At 41.0% G+C, this 21,637-nt stretch overlaps 1 protein-coding gene across 4 annotated transcripts in view; it reads left to right on the forward strand.

Moving 5' to 3' along the window:
• The window catches only part of Myo5c (myosin VC), a 92,149-nt gene that overhangs the window by 66,904 nt on the left and 3,608 nt on the right, over window positions 1-21,637 (forward strand). For 3 of the 4 annotated variants that reach the window (XM_015480646.2, XM_048793763.1, XM_048793764.1), the window contains 10 exons: window positions 1,285-1,378; window positions 1,807-1,870; window positions 1,977-2,145; window positions 5,006-5,093; window positions 7,016-7,114; window positions 8,276-8,430; window positions 11,557-11,646; window positions 13,856-14,006; window positions 14,634-14,916; window positions 21,026-21,200. In XM_015480646.2, the coding sequence (XP_015336132.1) occupies window positions 1,285-1,378; window positions 1,807-1,870; window positions 1,977-2,145; window positions 5,006-5,093; window positions 7,016-7,114; window positions 8,276-8,430; window positions 11,557-11,646; window positions 13,856-14,006; window positions 14,634-14,916; window positions 21,026-21,200 (1,368 nt within the window). Of the gene's footprint in view, window positions 1-1,284; window positions 1,379-1,806; window positions 1,871-1,976; window positions 2,146-5,005; window positions 5,094-7,015; window positions 7,115-8,275; window positions 8,431-11,556; window positions 11,647-13,855; window positions 14,007-14,633; window positions 14,917-21,025; window positions 21,201-21,637 lie in introns of those variants that run through there. The other variant, XR_007343972.1, reaches the window with a different exon arrangement.

Genomic DNA, 21,637 nt, shown 5'->3' on the forward strand with positions numbered 1-21,637 from the left:
TTTAAATTCTATGTATGTGTGTGTCTCCTTAAATCCATGTACCTAAATTTAGCCCTAAGCCCTTGGAAAGAAACCGACATTAAGGTGGAAGCTTGGTTCTTGAGAAGGGAATATATTCGGTTCATGGTGTGAGGCTCACCTGTTCTAGGCTTCCTCCTCAGTGACTCCCATTCTCACCCACAGCATCTGTCTCATTGTTTCTTCTGACCCACACCTTCTGGCATGGAAAAATACTTTCAGAATCTTGTTACTCAAAAACCATCCTTTTCTTAACCTCATGTCTTCCATGGCTACCAGCCCATTGTTTTGGAGAGTTGAAGGACTTCTCAAAAGCCATCTAATCATACTTTCTCTACCAGCCTCTCATTTTCTCTCTGGTCACACTGCTCTGTCACATGCCCCTGGTACCAGCCAAAACGGCCTGCACCCCGACGGGTTCTCAGCAGCCTCTGATGACGTCGACCACTCCCCACCTCCCGGCTGTTCTTGGCTTCCAGATCACTGCGCTCGCCCAGGCTTCTCACCCCGCCTCAGTATGCTCCTCCTCCACTTCTTTACTATCTCCTCCTCTACCTGGGAGAGTTAGGAACTCTCTGGGTGCATCAACAGGTGAGCAGACAGGAGCCGGACATGTAGAACAGCCATTAAGGACATTCACGTCTTCCTATATTCTTTGGATAAAACTTTAATGAGTAATTTGCAATTCTAAGTCACTGGTGTTTATATAAAGCTTAGACAACAAAAACAAGTTTTTATCTGGCTAAGGATAGAACTGATGGACATTTTTAAAGAAATAACAGATAGAAAAGGATAAAGGATTGTGGAGCACAGTGGACAATTCCAGACCTACACTAATGGAGCCATATGTGGCCCGGAATTCAGAAGTAGCAGTGGAACAATTTGAAATGGTTTTTTTTTGTTTTGTTTCTATTCCCTGATGAGGACAGTGGGTCTCTGGGTCTGGACCAAAAAGCTGCCTACATCTTTTACATCACCCCTCCCTCCATTCAGCACAGTGCACATCTGCTACACTGCACATCTGTCTCTCAGTGTAGTTCTGAGCATGCTGGAATCTCTTGAGACTACCATATAGGTCTTAAGGATAAAATGAGAGTGGGGGGAAGGAGGGAGGGAGAGAGGGAATCCAGTAGGGCACCTCAGCTGGCCCTGTTAAAAAACTACACTTTCTATGGTCTGAACACAGAGACAGTATAGTTTATTTCTGAGATGGTAAAGTTCATAGATGAAGGTATTTAGTCTAATATTTATAATTCTTCTCTAAAGATGATTCCAGACTTTAAACAGCAAATTTCAGAGCTGGAGAAACAGAAGCAAGATCTTGAAATTCGTCTGAATGAACAAACTGAGAAAATGAAAGGTAAATGGAACCCTCACGGGCCTGCTTTTCAAAGGTGTGCAGGGTGTCTAGGGCCAGAAAGGTCATTGCTTTCAGGGGTTTTAAGCTCTGATTCTCCCAGCACGGGCAGTGGAAGGTACAATAACAGTTGGAGGGCATTTAAAGGAGACAGCTTCCTTGAGGCTCCATTGATTTTTGCCAAGTGGGAAGATGGTCCCCAACATTGCTGGATATTCCTATCTTTAAAGAAAATCTAGATTTTTCACATGAAATATTATAACTTTTAAATAAGGGTTTAACAAATTATTTAAAACACTGTTCAGATCCAACAAAACCTAACATTTGCCTGAATGCAGTTTAGAACCTCTGATAACTGAAAATAATGCCCAACCCAAATCAGAATGCCATGAGATAGCCCACCACAGCACTGACAGCTCTTCTCACTACAGGAAAACTAGAAGAATTGTCTAATCAGTTAAATCGCCGTCTAGAAGAGGAAGGAACACAAAGAAAGTAAGTGTTAACATGCAAATCGGCCCTGGTGTTTTTCCTTCTATGGAAACACCAGAGCTTGGCCTGATGGTCAAACTAATATGAGAAGTCCCTCTGTCTCTCCCAGGGCAGCAGAAGCGCAGAATGAAATACACACCAAAGCGAAAGAGAAGCTGATGGATAAGATCCAAGAGCTGCAGGAGGCCAGCGAGCACCTGAAGAAGCAATGTGAGACCGAAAGTGAAGTTGGGAGTGATTTTCGGCAGGAAGCTTCTCGTCTCTCTTTGGAAAACAGGGTGAGAACAATTCCAGTTGCTGAAAGGCACAGCAGAGAGGGGAGGAGAGGCTACACCTCACAGGACCCTGTTTCCTGAGTGCTGTTCCTGGATGGCACCGTCTGAGACAAGGGGGCCCTGGTCTCCAGCACCTGGAGGACAAGGCTGATGTGTGAGCACTTTGCTAAGCAGAACGTACCCCTCACGAAGCCCATGCTTGTTCTGGGAGCATGAATCACCTATAATTTTGAGAGTCACATTGTTCTTCTATGAAATGACCATGACAACAGATGGAAGACTTTAAATTTTATAAAGTTCTCTCCAAATTTTAAATGCCCTCACCAAAATGAAATTTAGCAGCCCTATTTTAATCCCCAGCTATTTTTTTGAAATTGTACTGGTGTATGAATCCCACAAGACTGAGAAGCATGAAGTAAAAGACAGGATCCTTCCTTGGAGTCAGGACCCTCTCTGGCCCCTTCTGAAAAGTCAGTCTGGACGTGCTCACGAGCCCTTCTCTCTGTTGTCAAGCCCCCGTATCCTATCTCACAGAAAAGCCTGGATAGGATAAAAGCATGTCTTGCAGTGTCAAGATTTAACTTAAGAGAGTAATTTCATCTAAACAAAGGAATTCCAGGAGTTTGACATTTAATAGGAAATAACAAATTCCAGTCAGTGGCCCCTAAGTGATGGCCATCTATTTTGAGGCAAGTACAACTTTCTTAGAGAATAGAATTCTCAAATACCACCAAAGAAGCAACTGTCTGCCTGCCATATGCATGTGAGGCTACCCGAACTGGAAGGGGATATGCAGGCCTCTTGTGGGAGGGTGGCTGTCAGTGGAGCCTAAGAGAGAGGCTGAGCAGTGGGTTATGTGCACATTGTCCCCTGTGATCCTTCACCCACTGGCTGTAAGCAGGTGTATTCCCTGAGTTCATTGGAATTTGCATGAATTTGTTCCTGATTCCCCAGGAGTACAGTGGGGTCATGATCAGTGCCCTTCTCTTGAGTCCTCCACCTCTCGTGTCTGGTTGTACTCCCAGGCAGGGAGAGGGAGCCCTGTTTCTTCTGCAGTGCCTAGAGCTAGGGAGTAGGCACCCAGTGTGCTCATTTCAACAAGCTATTTTTAAACCAATGAGTGAGCCTACATGTTATAAATGATCAGATGAATATGAAACAAAAAATATATAATTTCTGCATGCCATATTAGGTGGAAGATTTTGCCCAATGAGACTTGATCTGTGTAACTTTCCTGGATCTGTCATAAGAAGTCACCATCAATGAGGTGCCTTAAAAGAACAGAAATTTGGGGGCTTGTATTAGAGCCAGTGGTAGAGTGTTTGCCTGACCTCCAATCCCCAGCTCCCAAAACAAAATGAAACAAACAAAAAACAATGAATAGAGAAAAAGGAATAGACAGTTACAAATACAACCTGAGCAAGAAAATTTGAGNAAAAAAAAAAAAAAAAAGAAAGAAAGAAAGAAAAGAAATTGATTCTCTCACAGTTATGGAGGCCAGAGTATGAAATCAGGGCCATGCTTTCCAAGGTTTCTTGAGGAGAATCCTTCCTTGCCTCTTCCATCACCCTGGTGGCTCCTGGCATTCCCTAGTTCATGGCAGCGTCACACTTCAGCCTCTTCCTCTCTTCACGTGGCCTTCTCTGTGTGTCCCTGTGTGTTCTTTTTTGGGAAAAGGACACTCTTATTGGATTTGGGGCCCATCTTAACAGTATGACCTTATATGGATCTTTAGCTTAATTACAACTGCAAGGACCCTGTTTCCAAATAAGGTCACATTTGGGGGAGCCATAAATTTTGAAAACACTGTTCAACCTATAATATAATCCTTCAGTCAAATTCAAAATTGAAACTACACATTAATTATTAGAGATCTAACTGTACCCATGAGAACTTCTTAAGAAGATGCTCTCTACAGGAAATATTTCTAGGTATCTAAGACTAGCCAAATTCATCATGGGCAAGGCCACCTCCTTATAAAGAAGGAGAGGCAAAATCAGGGCTTACATCTCTCATCAGTTTCTCCAGCTTCGGACATCTGGAGGATCCACGTTTCTATACTCGTGTTTTAAAATTCTCTTTGATGGACGATTACCTAAGAGTGATATAGCTCAGTTGGTAGAGTGCCCGCCTCGCATGCATAATGCCCTGGGTTCAATCGCCAGCACCATCAAAAAAAAAAAAAAAAAGCTAATTCTTCTCCATTGGGTCAGTGGCTTTCACCTCTCCAGAGCATTTCTCCCCTTAGAGTCTTACACACAAGTAGTTCATTGTCACTGATTTCTTGGGGCTGGGATTGTGGCTCAGTGGTACAGTGCTGGCCTCTTATACATGAGGCACTGGGTTAGCACCACATAAATGTAAAATAAATACATTGTGTCCACCTAAAACTAAGAAACAAATATTTTTTAAAAAGAGTAAGAGGAAAACAGAACAAGATATATGCGGTTGACCCATACAATGGGATATCATGCAGCCATAGAAAGGTATGAAATATAACTGCAAGCCACAGCATGCATGAGAGCAGTAAGCTATGTGAAAGAAGCCAGACATGAAATATCACATAGTGTATCATTTCATTTATATGAATTGTCTAGAATAGACAAATCTGTAGAGACAGTAAAAAATTAGTGATCACTGAGAAGCATGGCCACTAAAGGTTATACTTTCTTTGGGAGACAAGGAAAATGTCTGGAATTAGATAATGGTGATGGTAGCACAGCTCGGACTACACTAAAAACCACAGAGTGGCTTAAATGAGTGAAGTGTACAGTATTTGAATTGTACTTCAATAAAGCTGTTGCTCCAAAACAGACCGGGGGTGCTTCTATACTAATGTCCTTGTTTCTTTTCATTTCTGAAGGACCTTGAAGAAGAGTTAGACATGAAGGACAGAGTGATTAAAAAGCTACAAGATCAAGTCAAGACTCTAACCAAGACGATTGAAAAAGGTAGGAAGGTACTTATTCTTTGGCGCTTTCAGCTAAGGCCAACATGTGCTGAATCGTGTATGTCCTACGTGGTCCAAAGCCACGTAGGAAACCTAAAGTGGTGATTCTCAACTGGTCACATATAGGGCTTAGTGATGCACTGAAGAAAATGTCTTTCAAGGCAGGGAGACAGCTCACCACCCCTCAGATAATGTGAGACATGCTCATGTCATTGCAGCTGATGTCTTAAGACAAATACTTGTAACCTCTTCCTCTGTTAGCCCTGCCCCTTTAAAAATTAAACTGCAGTTTTTTAATTAACCGCTTTGAAATTCACCTTCTCCCCTGTCACATATGTAGGATCAGTAATATCCCGATTTCTATTAGGGGAGAGGAATAAGAACCAAGAAGGCAGACACTGACTGAACTTCACACTTAGAGCGTTCTCTGAGCCCCTGGGGAAAGGACCCAAAGCCTCTCCTCCCTTTTTCTGCTTCACAGTCCCTGATCTTTGCCCATCTTCAGCTCTCTCCTTTCACTCTTCACTCTTTTGTCCTTTATTACTTTTCCTCTTCCTCTCAAATTTTCTTGCTCAGGTTGTATTTGTAACTGTCTATTCCTTTTTCTCTATTCATTGTTTTTTGTTTGTTTCATTTTGTTTTGGGAGCTGGGGATTGAACCCAGGGGTGCTTAAATACAGAGCCACATCCTTAGCCTTTTTAATTTTGTATTTTGAGACAAGTTCTCACTAAGTTGCTTAGGGTCTTGCTAAGTTGCTGAAGCTGGCCTCAAACTTGCAAACCTTCTGCCTCTGCCTCCCAAGTCACTGGGATTGCAGGCATGCACTTCACACCGGACTCTATTAATTTTTTTTTTTTGAAGAGCTTCTTTATTTTTGTGTATTCAACTCCCACCTCAAATCTGAAATGTCCAAAACCAAACTGAGGCTCTTTCCCCTTTAATAACAAATGGTATATGCTGGTCTGCCCCATGAGAGCACAACCAGTTCTGTCCTTTCTTACCCCTCATCCTGTCCCCACTGTTGGAACAAATAAATGAATGAACTACAATCTCTACCCAAGAACTACCAAAATCCATGTTCATCTTCACTCATTTTCCTTCATCCGAGCTCTTTTTTGCCTTTAACACTACTTCCTTTGCTTTTCTATCAGTACCTCCAAATCAGCATGTCTAAATTAGAACTCATCTGCTTTCCTGCAATAAATTATACAACAAATTACCCCCAAACTTAGAAACCTACAATAAGTAACATTTAACAACACAGTTCTGGGTCAGGAATCCAGGAGCAATTTATTTATCCAGGAGCCAGGTATTTTGGCTTAGCTTTCAGACTTCTGACCTTCAGAACTATCTGATTAAATATTTGTGTTGTCTGGGCTAGAGAAGTAGCTCGGTGGTAAACAGCATGCTTAGCATGCATGAGGCCCTGGGTTCAATACCCAGCACTAAAAAAAAAAAAATGTTATTTTAAGTCACCACGTTTTGGATAACTTGTCACAGCAATCAAAAAAAAAAAAATTTAACTCCGTCACTGTGGTCACGTCTGTATAGTTTGGTAGTTTGCACAACAAGTGTTTCCTGGGCCGTTTCCTTCACCACAGCATCAGCACCTTGAAGACAGGCAGCATCTTGGTTTCTTTCCTATCCCTGCTGTGCTGGAGACCTATCAGGTGCTCATCAGGGTCCTTTGAGACCACTTAGCCTTCTTAGTAGCAGCTGAGCTCACTGATTATATTCACAGACAGAAATCACTACTGGGAGAAAATCTTCAAGATACTGTGAGGTTTCACTATATCTGAAAGCCACAGAAGTTCATAAGCAGACCAGCCAGAACGGGGCAAGAGCAGATGGAGAAGTCTCATTAAGAAATCTGTGAGTGTTGCTTTTTGTGTGTTTAGCTGACTATTCGCCTCTGTCTGCAGCCAGTGATGTACACTTGCCCTCGGGACCCAAGGAGTACCTTGGAATGCTGGAATACAAGAGAGAAGACGAGGCCAAGCTCATTCAAAACCTCATTCTTGGTAATAAAACCTGGAACTCTGCTTTTCTTGCTTTCTCTGTGAAAACTCAAACATCAGTCAATGCCAAAGTCCTGGGCAGGGCAAGTCCCATGTCTTCCTCTTTCTTCCTTCATTGCTTCTTCCTCTAGCTTGCAGTTTCTCAGCCTCAGCACTACTGACCAGATACTCCTTATTGAGGGAGTGAGGTGGGCCACATCCTTGACTTCCGCCTGCTAGAAGCCAGTATCAACCCCTAGTCACGACAATAAAAATATCTCCAAACATTGCCTTCATCGTTGGGTCTCAGCACAGGAGCCACAGTGGTCATAATTGTGGCTCTGTGCACTATTTGACTTCTGCTGAGAAATCCACTTACAGGCATTGTGATAGGAGCTGCCCAGCCAAACCCCAGTTCTAGGAACATCCCAGACTGCATGAGGGTTAGTGGTCTTAGAATCAATCTTCCACAGTCTCCAAGTGGTTTTCCAGGAGAAGGGAGAAAAGCTGCCTTCCTGGTAGCTAGTCCCAAGATTTTTAAATAGAAAGTTGAGGGGTAGTCTTACTTCCTCTTCTTCAGAATGACCCCCTCAGAGCATGAAGTACCCCCACCCTTCCCTTCCCTACCCTCACTGGCATACCATGAGTAGTGGCCTCTTCTTTGTTCCCATGGCTTAATGCAGCAGCAACAAGCTCCTTTTCTATGAAGCCTGTCTTTCCTTCAGCCTCATTCTGTCACTCTGCCATTCTCTTCTACCCAAGACCAGGCTCGACTCATCTACACTGTTATGTCCCTGGATTTCCTATTCAAGGTGGTTTCTCGTGGTTGTTGAGATCATTTTTCATCCTTATCAAAGAAATTGAGGTAGGGGTTTATGATACTGGGTTCCTTTTTTCTATTGGGGATCAAAAATCCAGGGTCTCCACACCAAGGAAAATTACAACTTCTGTCGTTCATCTGGACTTTTAAAAAAGAGAGAGTGCTTTGAAAATGAGAAATGAGAGGAGCAGGTGGCACCAGAGAGAGGACCCAGAAGGAATTCCTCAAAGAGAAAAGAAACCCCTGAGTGTTCAGGCTCTGCATGAAGTGCAGAAAAATGACCAAATCCCCTGCCCACAACCAAGGGTCCTCAGGAGGAGAGCTGACCCATCAGCTCTGGTCCTCACTGGCTCTCTCTGCTCCAGATCTGAAGCCCCGTGGTGTGGTTGTGAACATGATCCCCGGACTGCCGGCTCACATCCTGTTCATGTGTGTACGCTATGCAGACTCTTTAAATGATGCCAACATGCTGAAGTCCCTCATGAACAGCACCATTAATGGCATCAAGCAGGTGGTTAAGGTAAGGAATCGCCTTTGACATTGGCCCTCGGTGTGCACCAATGGGAACAACTGGATGCCCATTCTTTACCTACCCTTAGTGTCCAGTCTTGAGTGAGCCACATAATTCCTCAAACCAGTTTGAGGCCCAACTAATGAAAGAGGTCAAGCTGTCAGGGAAAGACAAGTGGACAAGAATCTGTCAACAGATCTCAGAAGTGCTAAGTATGGAAATGCACACCTGCAATTCCAGCTACTCAGGAGACTGAGGCAGGGGGAATCACAAGTTTAGCCCAGCTTTGGCAACTGAGTGAAACCCTGTCTCAAAATAAAATAAATAAGGTTGGGGATATAATTCAGTGGTAGAGCTCTTGTCTAACATGTATGAGGCCCTAAGTTCAACCCCTAGCACCTCAAAACCTTACCAGTGAGACTACAACCTATGACCTACTACCTCATTACTTCTATTCCCTTAGGAGAATAGAATAGCTTCGAGATTACCAGCTGTGAGGCATATGTGTTCTAACAGTGTAGCAAGCATGAATGATGAGGAATGGGAAGAAGTGAAAAATTACTCATCTCTTCCTTTGGCAATGATACACTTTTCCCTCCTAAAATCACATAATGTACTGTTCTCCCCAGTCCAGAAATGAAGATGACCTGTGTCTTTGTTAGGTTAGTGGCTTTATAAGGCTAAGCTACTGTAGCTGAGAGACCACTCCCATCTACCCATCCCAAATATGCAATGCATGAAAGAAAATGGAGGTTTTCCTCTTCTCATAATGAGCCATTATGTTGGAAGAAGGCTGTGCTCCACACAGTCATGCAGGGACCCAGATTCCTTCCAGCTTGCTGAATGCCAATCCCTAGGACATTCTCCTCAATGGAAAGACTGGGCAACTACACCAACAGGAGTTTGCTGCTGGGTGGTAGGGAATCCATGCCTATCCGTCTATGTCCCACCATGGGATACAGATCCTGTATGTGTAGTGCGTAATCAGAAGTTACTATCTAAATTTCTCATGGTGTGACATGTAGGCAATAAAAAAAAAGTGACAATAAAAAGGAAAAGAGTTATGTGAATACTGATGTAACAATAAGATATAGTTCATTGTCAATTTCCTTTCCAGCTGCAACATATTCCTAAAACCATTCTGCACTTACTGGATTTATTTTTTCTTTTTTCCTGGAAACTCTTAAGTGATAAATGAGAAAATAATTGTAACTAAGACTCAGATATCTTTTTAAACAGACCAGATCCTTGTCACAGGGGTGGAAGCTCTGTATAAAAAGAGCTCTTAGGTAATGCTTGGTTCAACCTGGATCCTGGGATATCCAGCTACCAGAGCATGGGTAGGGTGGTTGATAAAGTACAAAGCTGGACTTTATGTGTGTTCAGTTAGAAAATTCCATTAACCACAGTAAGTGGAGTTAGTACCAAATCTGTTTTCTCTCTTTCTAGGAAATAACCATCCAGTTTTCAGTTAAAAGCCCAAGTTTCTAGCTATTATAACATACTGATCCACATGAAAAAGGAACAATAAAATATAGATCCACTGTTTTTCATGCCCCTCCAAAAGAGAAGCACCATTTGATGTTGGGATATATTTGAATGTTTTAGTTGAAGGAATACTTACCTCACTTTTAGCAAAATATATTTTCTTTTTAAAAAAAAATTAGTTGTAGGTGGACACAATACTTTTATATTATTTATTTATTTTTATGTGGTGCTGAGGATGTAACCCAGTGCCTCACATGTGCTAGGAAAGTGCTCTATTACTAAGTCACAACCCCAGCCCCAAAATATATTTTCTCGAAGAGTTAAACCCTATTTAAATTACTCTAACAAAAGGAAAGAATTATTTTTAAAAAGTAGATGTTTGAGAGGTCAGAATATGGGCATTTTCCCCCTCTCCTCCAAGAAAAAAAAAATTGTACCAGTAATTCATTTTTCATCTGGTGTTAAAGAAAATGAGCATTTGCTTTGTGCTATACTCTTTATAGTCACTATCTTCATAGAGTCAGTGGAATGTTGTTGAAAGGGCTTCCTTAAATTGACATTTTCCTTATTCATGTTTTCATAAATGAGTTTTCTTAAAACAAGACAAACTCACATTGTGTGCCAGCCGTAGGCACACAATATTTATCTCATCTTGATGCTCTGAAATGTTTAGCTAAATATTTATACACCAAAAGATGCTTGGCATGAAAATTACAAAAGCCCTTTCTTGCCAGCAACTTCAGTCTCAAATTCTCCATGGACACCTCCGTCTGCCTTTGTCTGTGCCTAGGACCTGCCCCTGCCCCACCTCCAATACACCAGTGCTCATCTGGGCCACATGTCCTCTTCAGCCACTGTTCCTTTTCCTCCCCCCTTCTGCCTGCCAAAGTGCGTCTACTAGGAGGCTCCATCAATTCTCTTTATCACTCCTTGCAATCTGGAATGACAAAGATGTAGTACCCCACAATCTATTAAAATACCTAAAATAACTCCTCCACTGAATCCAATGGTATTGCTTTGGTTTTTATTCTCCTGAAATTGACTAAAGTATTATCACCCGTCTTCTTGAAACGCTTCTCCCTTGTTTTCCAAATTCCAGGATTTTCCAAGTCTTCCTTGTACCTCTTTGATCATGATCACTGTGCCTCTGCCTCTTGCTCACTCCTGCTCTCCTTCTCCACGGCTTTCCTCTCTCCACCCTGTGCTTTAAGAGGCAGATCCTTCCACCTCTCTCATGAGATTTTCACCCCCTGTGGTTCCCCATCATCTCTCTGTCCTCTGAGCTTTTGCAGCACGGACTACATCAATCATGTGGGCACTTGACCACCTATTTATCTGTTCCTACATCTGTTATATCTGTCCTCCCGTTCAGAACGTGAGACTGACATTTCTCAGGCATTCCTGCAGTGCCTTCTGCAGGCTTCATAACTACAGACATAATTTGCACAGAACTATGTTGCAAAATGCACCTACTATAGAAATAGAAGCTCTTATTATTACAGCATAAATTTGATCGAGGCTTTAGTGAATAAAAGTAAAAGTTAATTTTGCTCAAAAGCCAACAATAAACCAAACAGGTAAGATACATCTGCTCTTGGCTCAGACACACCAGTCATCACCAAGTCCAGCGTTATCTTATTTTTTTAGGACCATTTAGAAGACTTTGAGATGCTGTCCTTTTGGCTTTCCAATACGTGTCACTTCCTCAACTGCCTGAAGCAGTACAGTGGAGAAGAGGTAGGATACTGCCCTGCTTTGTGTCTTGTGCTGACTGCTGGCCTCTGACCTTCTCCTGATCCAGAGCTCACATAGGGGTTAGGAACTGGGACACTCAGCTCCAGAGACAGCCAGTGTTCCAACTGGCTTCTGGCTTCCCCTTCACCCAAGAGACCAGAGGCATGTCCCCTGTCAGACACTCGGGTGTACACCACAGGCCACGTCCTTCTGGTTGGGACATTTCAAAGTTTTTGGTATTATGACTCCAAAATATAGCCTCTGGTCCAATGTGCTTATTTCTTGTGAGCTGTTCTCTATAGATTCTGATTGTTTTTCCACGATTTGTAAATAGAATTCCTTTACAATCCAACTCTGCTTCTTGGAGCTGATGCCATGAAGTAGTTCTTCACTTTCAAGAACTCACAGAGAAAAACTTCATTGAATGAAAAGAACAAAGTGCCTCTTAGGGGTTTTGTGGCTTTCTAAAATGGTTGTACTATTTATAATCCCACCAGCAATGTCTGAAGCTTCCAATGTCTCATACCTTCAACATTTAGTATTAACATGTTGTTATTTACCAATTTTCATGAATATAAAATGATACATTTTTACTTGAATCTTATTTGCTTGATTACTAGTGAGGTCAAGCATCATTTCAGAGGCTTATTGGTAATTTGTGTTTCCTTTTAAATTGCCTAATCACATATTTTCTCCATTTTTCTTAGAGCTGATGTTTTTCTTGTTGGTTTGTAGAAAGTCTTTACATATTATGATGGATGTACTGTGGTTTATTTTCTAATTTTCTTTATGGAGTCCTTTGTCATACATAGTTCTTTTTTTATTTTTATGTACTAAATCCATTAATCCTATTCTTTCATGATTTGTGTCTTAAGAATTCTCTACCCAAGATCATGAATATATTCCCTTCTAGAATTTTACAGTTTAGAATTTAGAGTCCACAATTATGGTTTTACCTCTCCAAACTTGGTGCAATTTTTATCAATCCCAAATAATGTGTGAGGTAATGATCTCATATCTTATTCCATGTGGATAGCCAATCATTCCAATGAAGTGAAGGTAAAATAAAGCATAAAAATAATCCTGCCAGTACTAGAAAACAAAAAGAGAAATAAGAATCTCCAACTTAAAAAAAAAAATCTGACTAAAAATCACCAAGGGGTAAGAGGAAGGGCAGGAGGTACCATGGATCAGTCTAGTTAAGACAAACTGGCATCTGTGAGATGATAATGGAAGAGGATATTATTCAACACCATTTATTTTAGGGTTCTTTCTTTGTGTCCTTTAGCCACATAGGGAGTACTCTTTTCTAAGTTTGAGTAATTTTTCAATTACTTACTATACTTTTATTTCTAAATTTCTGTTGTTTTTTCCCACTACCTCTTATCATAATGTCCTATTTTTAATTTTTTAAATCTCTTTGAACGTATTAAATATATTGTGTTAGTGTATTTGGGACTAAATTAAATACCCTAGACCAGGTGGCTTACACAATAGAAACTTGTTTTCTCACCATCCTGACAGATTCTCAGTTCCTGATGAGGGCTCTGTACCTGGCTTTCAGAGAGCCACCTTCACCCTGTGTCCTTTTCTGTGTGCAGAGGGAATGACAGAGGGTGAGTGAGTGGGCTCTGTGTTGTCTCTTTTTATGAGGACACCAATCGTATCAGATCAGGGACCCACCCTGGCTTTCACTTGACCTTAATTACTTCCTTAAAGGATCCTTCTCCAAGTATAGCCACACCTATTAGAGGGAATTAGGGCTTCAACATATGAATTTGAGGGAGACACAGACATTCAGTCCATAATATACATTTTAAAACATCTCAAATTTATCTAGACCTTGTAATTGTAAGGCTACTCCATCTAAAGACCTCTAAACAGCAGTTGGTTTCCTTGGGAGCTTTGCAGTTTTTTCTGTGAGCTTCTGTGGGAGTTGTTTTCCTCTTAGTCCCAGGCTCCAGGGCATGTTTGTAAGGAAGTGCAGTGACAGGATGACTGGCAGATCATTAAGGAAAATGGTGTCATTTTTTAATAGAAAATAAATATTACCCCAAACTTCAAGGACTCATTTGAAACAAAGCAGACATGAAGTTTTAAGGTGTACAAGCTATAGTAGATGCTGATTATAATATCATTAGTAGAGATAGTACTTTCAATTCTCTACGTATCTATTGTGTTCTAATATCAATATGCTCAAAATTGCTTTCAGGAATTTATGAAGCATAACAGTCCACATCAGAATAAGAATTGCTTGAACAATTTTGACCTTTCAGAATACAGACAGATTCTTAGTGATGTGGCCATACGAATATATCATCAGTTCATTATCATAATGGAAAATAACATCCAACCAATAATAGGTAAGAAGAGAGTTGATGACCAAAAAAATATTCATAGTAACACTGAAACTTTTTAAAACATAGGCTTGGTGTTAGGAATGTTTGATTATGAGTAACATAATTTTAAAAACCAAGAAAACATAAATGCACACCTTTTCATTCTTTTCTTGCTCAAAATGATTCCATTAATAATAGTACACAGCTGGTAGTTTTCTTTCTGTAAAGATGATCCATCCTGAAAGAAAACATGGGAGCTTCTATCATTGATGTGATCTCTCTACTTCTTAGGTAGCTATTTCTGGAGCTTTAAAAGTCCCATTTAAATTCTTGTATACTTTGCTCAGTTTTCTGAAACTAAAATGCCTTAGGCCCTGAGTTATTGCTGAACAGCTCTCCTTCCTCTGAGTTAAGAGTGGCATCAAGCCTGTAAGGAGCTTGGCCCTGCGGGAGAGCTGTCCATTGTATCCCCCCCACCCCTGCCCAGCACCCCCATGCTCCCAAATCCTTGACTCTTGCTTTTTCTATCTCAACTACATCCACTGACTCTTGTAAGAAAGTGTGCCATCTCCTTCGTCAGACACACAAAGGCAGTGGGACATGTTCTCTGACGTGCCCCTGTGTGAGAAGTGCTTCTATTTCTCCCCTTAGTGCCCGGCATGCTGGAGTATGAGAGTCTGCAGGGCATCTCCGGCCTGAAGCCCACGGGCTTCCGGAAGCGGTCATCCAGCATTGATGACACGGACGCCTACACGATGACCTCCATCCTGCAGCAGCTGAGCTATTTCTACACCACCATGTGCCAGAATGGCCTGGACCCGGAGCTCGTGAGGCAGGCAGTGAAGCAACTGTTCTTCTTGATTGGGGCAGTCACCCTGAATAGCCTCTTCCTGCGCAAGGACATGTGCTCCTGCAGGAAAGGGATGCAGATAAGGTAAAGCCCATAAACCGCCGCTAATCTGGGGAGGCTGGCCCGAAAGAGTGCTAAGCAACTCAGTGAGACCCTGTCTCTAAATAAAATATAAAATAGGGCTGGGGATGTGGCTCAGTGGTTGAGTGCCTCTGAGTTCAATTCCCAGTGTAGATGCAACACACACCCCAGCATCAGATGCACAGGGGTGGTACTGTAGGAGTGCGCAGGACACTTAGAGCCTTGGAGATGTTGATGGTGGCATGTCCCCCACCCCCACCCCCCACACCACCATCTTGAAGCTCTGGCATAGTGACTGTAGCTGAGAACCAGTAATTGTATATTTTAAATTCTGGCCTTCCAGGGTTACCATACACTCTACCAGTATTGGCCACTTTATCTGTGGAGAAACCAGGCTGAGAACACAGGGAACAGTGGAAAAGTCTATAGGATCTCCACCTTTGAGAAGCTCAAAGCAGCTAAATAACAATTCAATACAACCATGTAAATCACAAGCAAGTGGTGCAGGAAATGCTTCAGAGAAAAGAGATTATTGTGGTTGGAAAACTGAGAAAGCCAGAGAGTTTGCACTGAGTGGTAAAGTTGAAGGAGAAGAACTTCCAGGCAGGGAAGTGGGCAAAGGAGTAACAGTGGAGCTACAGGGGAGATGTTTATGATTCGGAGAATGTATACAGGAAGTGGGCACCTGTGTGTGATTTGAGAGCTGGGGGTGGTGATGATGGTAATGTGAGGGAAGGTGACAGAGTCTTTTGAGCCTAGAAATAAATGTGAGGCATCCATCATATCTCTTTAGACTAGTGAAACTTGGAGTTGGGCAGCCCCACAAAGATGGCTGACAAATTCCCATAACACCAGGTTGTAGATGCAAAGGAGTGTTCGGAAGGACTGGCCTTTGCAGGGTTTTTTTCTCTTCATTGAGAAAGTAAAGAGTTCTGTTTATTTTGCAAGCTCTAAGCAGATGCCCTGTGCCCTCTGAGATAGATTGCAGCCCTCTTTAAAGCCATACACCTAAACTGAATGGGGACTTGAGTAAAAGGAGACATGAGTGAGATGCATGACTCACTGGGAATTGAACTCAGAGGCACTCAAACTGGGAATTGAACTCAGAGGCACTCAACCACTGAGTAACTTTGTAAGAGCCACGGTAGAAAGGCCTGCCTACTTACCCCACTTCTCCTTGGGCTGGAACTCCACAAGCTAGAGGTGGTGCCAGCGTTAGAAGGCAACGGGTAGCATGTACATTTTAACAACATTCACTTATTCATATATTTAAGCACCTGCCATAAGCAAGGCATGCAAAAGATTTTTTGATGAATATAAGCAACAAAACATGAAAACAAGTAGAAAATCAGAATCAATGAAAAGTATATATAGTGCATAGAGTAGCTTGAAAACTGACTCTGCTTTCTGGCTGCCAGAATAGGAACTAGAAAATGTGGCCCAAGTAAATACCTTGCTTTCTAGCCTGAGGAAATATGGGGAGAATATAAAAGGCATTGATTTGGGTCTTAAAGGACAGGTAGGATTTTAACAGATCAAGAAGTAGCTCAATGAGCACAAGCTGAAATGAAGGAAAAACTAAAGACAGAGAATGAAAAGCCCCTTTAGAACTGTGCACCCAGGAATGATGGGAGAACTTTTTAGAGACAGAGAATGGAAGGCCTGGTGAACCATGCATACTTTACCTCCTCAGCAGCTACAGTAGATGTTTTCTTTTTCAGAGGCTTTAAAATATGAGTTCAATTTAATAGTCATGGGACTATGCAGATTGTAGATTTCATCTTGGGTGAGTTCAGGTTGTCTGCTTTTTGAGAAATCAGTGCATTTCATCTAAATTATTGAGTTTACATGCATAGAGTTGCTCTTAATAAGTTTTTATTATGCTTTTAATTTCTGCAGGATTTGTAATGTTGTGCCTTTTTGAGTAATTGATATCGGAAATCTGTGACTTCTCTTTTTTTTCTTCATCAGTCTTGCTATAAGTTTGTCAATATTATCAATCTTTCCAAAGAACCAGTTGTTGGTTTCATTGATTTTCCTCTACTTTTGTTTCTAATTTTCTTGATCTCTCATATTATCATCATTATTTCATTCATTCTGCTGACTTGATTTATTTTGCTCTGCTTTTTCTAGTGTCTTAAAGTAGAAGTTTTGATGATTGACTTTGAGGCTTTTCTTTTTTTTCCACATAAGCCTTTAATGCTATTAATTTCCCTCTAAGCTCTACTTTAGCTCCAACCCACAGATTTTGGTATGTTTATATTTTCATCTTTGTTCGATTCAAAATCTATTTTAAGTTTCCCTAAGGCCTACTGTCTGACCCAAGTGTCATCTGTGTTGTTTAATCTCCAGGTGTTTGGAGACTTTCTTATCATCTTTCTGTTATTGATGTTTAATTTAATTCCATGGTGGTCACAGAACATGCTTTAGAAACAGAAAGTAGAACGGTAGTTCCCAGGGACTAAGGGCATGGATTATGACACCAGAGTGACCAACCATCCCACTTTGCTCAGGACTTTCCCAGTTTTATTTCTAAATTTATTAACAGTTAAGAAAAACATAATTTGTATGATTTCAATTCTTTTAAATTTGTTATAATTGCTTTTATAACACAGAATATGGTCCATTTTTGTGAATGTTCTATGTTCATTTGGAAAGAATGCATATCATGGCATTGGGTTAATGTTTGAATAAAATATCAAATCAACACAGTTTGTTGATGAATAGGTTCAGCTCTATATATTTGCTAATTTTTCTACCAGTTCTAATAATTAGTACAGAAATGTTGAAGTCTTCAACTATACTTATGGATTTGTTTGTTTCTCCTTGCAATCTGTCTGTGTTTGCTTGTGGTTATTTGAAGCCTTTTGTTAGATGCACACCTATTAAGAATTGTTTTGTCTTCTTGGTGAGTTGACCCTCCTATGATTATGTTATGTTCCTCTTTATCCCTTCCTGGTAATTTCCTCTTCCCTGAAGTCTTCTTTTTTTTAAATCTGAAATTACATAGCTACTCCATATTTCTTTGATTAGCATTTTCATAGTATATTTTTCCCATTATTTTAATCTACATATATCATATTCAAAGTGAGTTTCTCATAGGCAGCATATATTAGGGTGTTGGGGTACTTTTTAAAATCCAACAGGACAATCTGTGCTCCTTAAATAGGATATTTAGACCATCTTAATTTAATGTAATTACTGATATATTTAGAATTAGGTCTGCCATCTCATTATTTTCTATTTGTTCTTTGTGTTTTTGTTTTTGGTGCTGGGAATTAAACCCAGGGGCACTTTACCACTGATCTACATCCCCATCCCTTTTTATGTTTTATTTCGGGACAGGGTCTCACTAAGTTGCTAAGGAGCTCACTAAATTGCTGAGGCTGACCTCAAACTTGCACTCCTCCTGCCCCAACCTCCCCAATCACTGGGATTACAGGTGTGTGCCACCCACTCCCAGTATCCTTCTGTTTGTTTCTCCAATTTTCTTTTTCTTTTTTTTTTTTTTTTTTTGTCTTTAGTGTTATTTGAACATTTTTTAGTATCTCTTTTAATTTACTTAGTGCATTTTAACCATATCTTTTTGAAGAATTTTTAGTAAGAATCAATCTTACTATGTCAAGTGGACTATAAAAATCTTACATAAGCCCCTTTATGCTCCCTACTTTATGTTATAGTTGTCTTATGGATAATAATGATGATGATGATGAACTAAATATAAAAGCAGGATATTTCCACCCTCCCTCTCTCAGCCTTGGGAATTCCTTTTTAGCTCTTCAGCCAGAACCAGGGGTCCCCTCCTCGAGCTTCTTATTGTTAATGCCCACTTTTTTTAATTTTTTTAATTGTCAATGGATCTTTACTTTAGTTATTATATGCCATGCTGAGAATCGAACCCAGTGCCTCACGCATGCTAGGCAAGTGTTCTACCACTGGGCTACAACCCCAGCCTTAATCCCACTTTTGAGTTTCAGGCTGCATTGAGTTCAAGCCAGTGAATGGGAGAGAAATTGGTAAACTCACTGTCAATTTGGAAGTGTTTTAAACTTTGGTCATCTTCCTCAACACACCTGCTACTTTTTACCTTTCAGAGACCTTAGACAGCTGCTCCATGCAGTCTGTCCAGGTTTTATACCCCATTCAGTGGGAGAGAGAAGATGGAATATGCTTATTCTCTCTCCCCAAGAACCAGAACCGCATACACATTCACAGATGGGAGGATTAGCATGCTGAGTTCAGAATTAGAAAGGATTACGGCAGGATTGAATAGGGTGGATTGGAAGGGGTGAGATGGGAAGTCCATTAAGAATCTGTTGCAATAAAAACTGCAAGTCATAAGAACTCAAACTAGTTCTTTGCAACAATGCAACAAAGGAGACCAATGTACTCATTCCGTCCCTATGGAGCACATAAATCAGCATTACTGCCCCAGTTCATAATTAGAGAGAAGACCCACATGGGGAGTTGCCAATCTGGAAGGCCACAGCTGGAACTGACCTTGGAGATAACTTCAATGATCAACTGAGATCGACCTTCAGGATCACCTAATTGATGTCTAATACTCAAACTTTTTATTAACAGTTTCATTGATATTACATATCGTAGTGCTCTTCCAAGTTAAAGTGCAAATAGTTCAGCGGTTTGCGTAAGCATCACCACAATGTGATTTAGAATCTTTTCATCAACCCCAAAAAGAAATCTTATACACATTAGCAGCTACTCTTTTCCCCCACCCACACTCCACCCCACCCCAACATACTCTCACCAACCTGGGCAACTGCTTATATATTCTCTTTCACTACATATTTTGTGTATTTTTAAACATTTTTAAATCAACAGAATCATAAAATATGCTGTCTTTGTGTTTGGCTTCCTTCACTTAAGAGGAAATTCTTCCATGGAGCAGATATCAACTCCTAATATTTTTTTCTTGTTGAAAAATATCTCATTGTATTGTATATGCTACGATTTGCTTACCCACTCATCAGTTGATAGATGACATTTGGGTTGTTTTCACAATTTTAGGTCCATTTGATGGACCTAAAATATTTGTTGTACAGTTTTTTATATGGACATATTTTTAGTCCTCTTGAGTATATATATCTATTATTAGAATCACTGGTATGTTAGCTTTTTGTCAAAAAACATAACAAAATACCTGTGGTAATCAACTTATAAAGAGCAAAGTTTTATTTTGGCTCAGAATGGTTGAGGTTTCAGTCTACAGATAGACAAATCTATTGCTTTTGGGCCTGTGGCAAGGCAGTATATCATGGTAGAGAGTGCATGATGGCCAGGAAACAAAAAGAGAGGAAGAGAAAGGGCCAGGATCCCAGGATCCCCTTCAGGAGCATGCCCCCAGTGACCCAATTTCCTCTCATTAGGTCCCATCTCTTAAAGGTCTCACCACCTTCCAGTAGCACCACCTGTTAGGGACCATGGGTCTTTGGGGGACATCCAAGATCCAAACTGTAGCACTGGGTCATACAGTAACTATATGTTTAATTTCTAGAAACTACAAGATTACTTTCCACAGCAGTTGCGTAATTTTACATTCCCATTAGCAATGTGTTTGCAATGTATGAATGTTCTCCACACTTTCATCATATCCAGAGAAGCTGATGAATTCCTAAGCTCAACACTGATTGGTGGCACTAAAATCAGTGCCTCTTAACTCGTAAACCTGTAATAATTAGCGACAGAAACAAGAATGAAAACCCAGTTGACCGAAAGCAAGTTTCCAACCAAATGAAACATTTCTGCCAATTCAGGAAAAGAAATCAATGTTTTATCCTACAGAAATCTTCTCTTCAAATATTATTGTTTTGGTCCTTTTATAGATTTTTCAAAACTGAACTTTGAAAATTACTGTAGTCATTATTCTTTACTCAGATTTCCCTCAAGTGCATAGCTATTCCAGCTCCTTACTTCAGACCAACATGACCCTTAGAACCATGGATCCAGAAAGCTGGTCATCTCATCCATCCCCTCCTGTTAGAGATGAGACTGCTGGACCCGGCTCCTAAGATCTCTGTAAACTGTGTGGGACACACTGGGGGATTTGGCATCTTCCCTGAAGTGTTCTGTGCTCCTCTGCCTTTCACTCCAGGTGCAACATCAGCTACTTAGAAGAATGGCTTAAAGATAAGAATTTGCAGAACAGCTTAGCCAAGGAAACTTTGGAGCCCCTCTCTCAGGCAGCCTGGTTGCTCCAGGTCAAGAAGACCACAGACAGCGATGCCAAGGAGATCTACGAACGCTGCACCTCATTGTCAGCTGTGCAGGTGACCAGACTTCCCTAGTGCCTCCCTGGATCTTCTAGGACAGATCATGGATTGCCATGGCTTTTCCTGGCTCAGTCAGCGGGGTTGCGCTGGACTTTGTGTTCACAGAGCACACTTGTCTCCCAGGGCCCACCCTTTTGCCTACTAAATATATATTAGATACTAACTCTAAGCCTCAAAACACAAACACGTATGTGATATCTCTCTGGCCATTAAACTCATACATGTGCATGTGTGAAGGGTGCACACATGGGAGGCAGGGAAGTTGGAAAGGGGGGTTCCTTTACTGTCATCTAATTATGTTATTTGTGTTTGCTTGTCTTCTACACCCTTCTCCCCTTGTTTTCTCTTTTGTTGGAAATAGAAAACATGATTCCTGAGCCAAATGACAGTATAAAAGAACGAACTGTGGTTCTCAAAATTCCATGACTGTTATT

This window comes from Marmota marmota, unplaced genomic scaffold, assembly GCF_001458135.2.
Source record: "Marmota marmota marmota unplaced genomic scaffold, marMar, whole genome shotgun sequence".
NCBI lineage: Eukaryota > Metazoa > Chordata > Mammalia > Rodentia > Sciuridae > Marmota > Marmota marmota.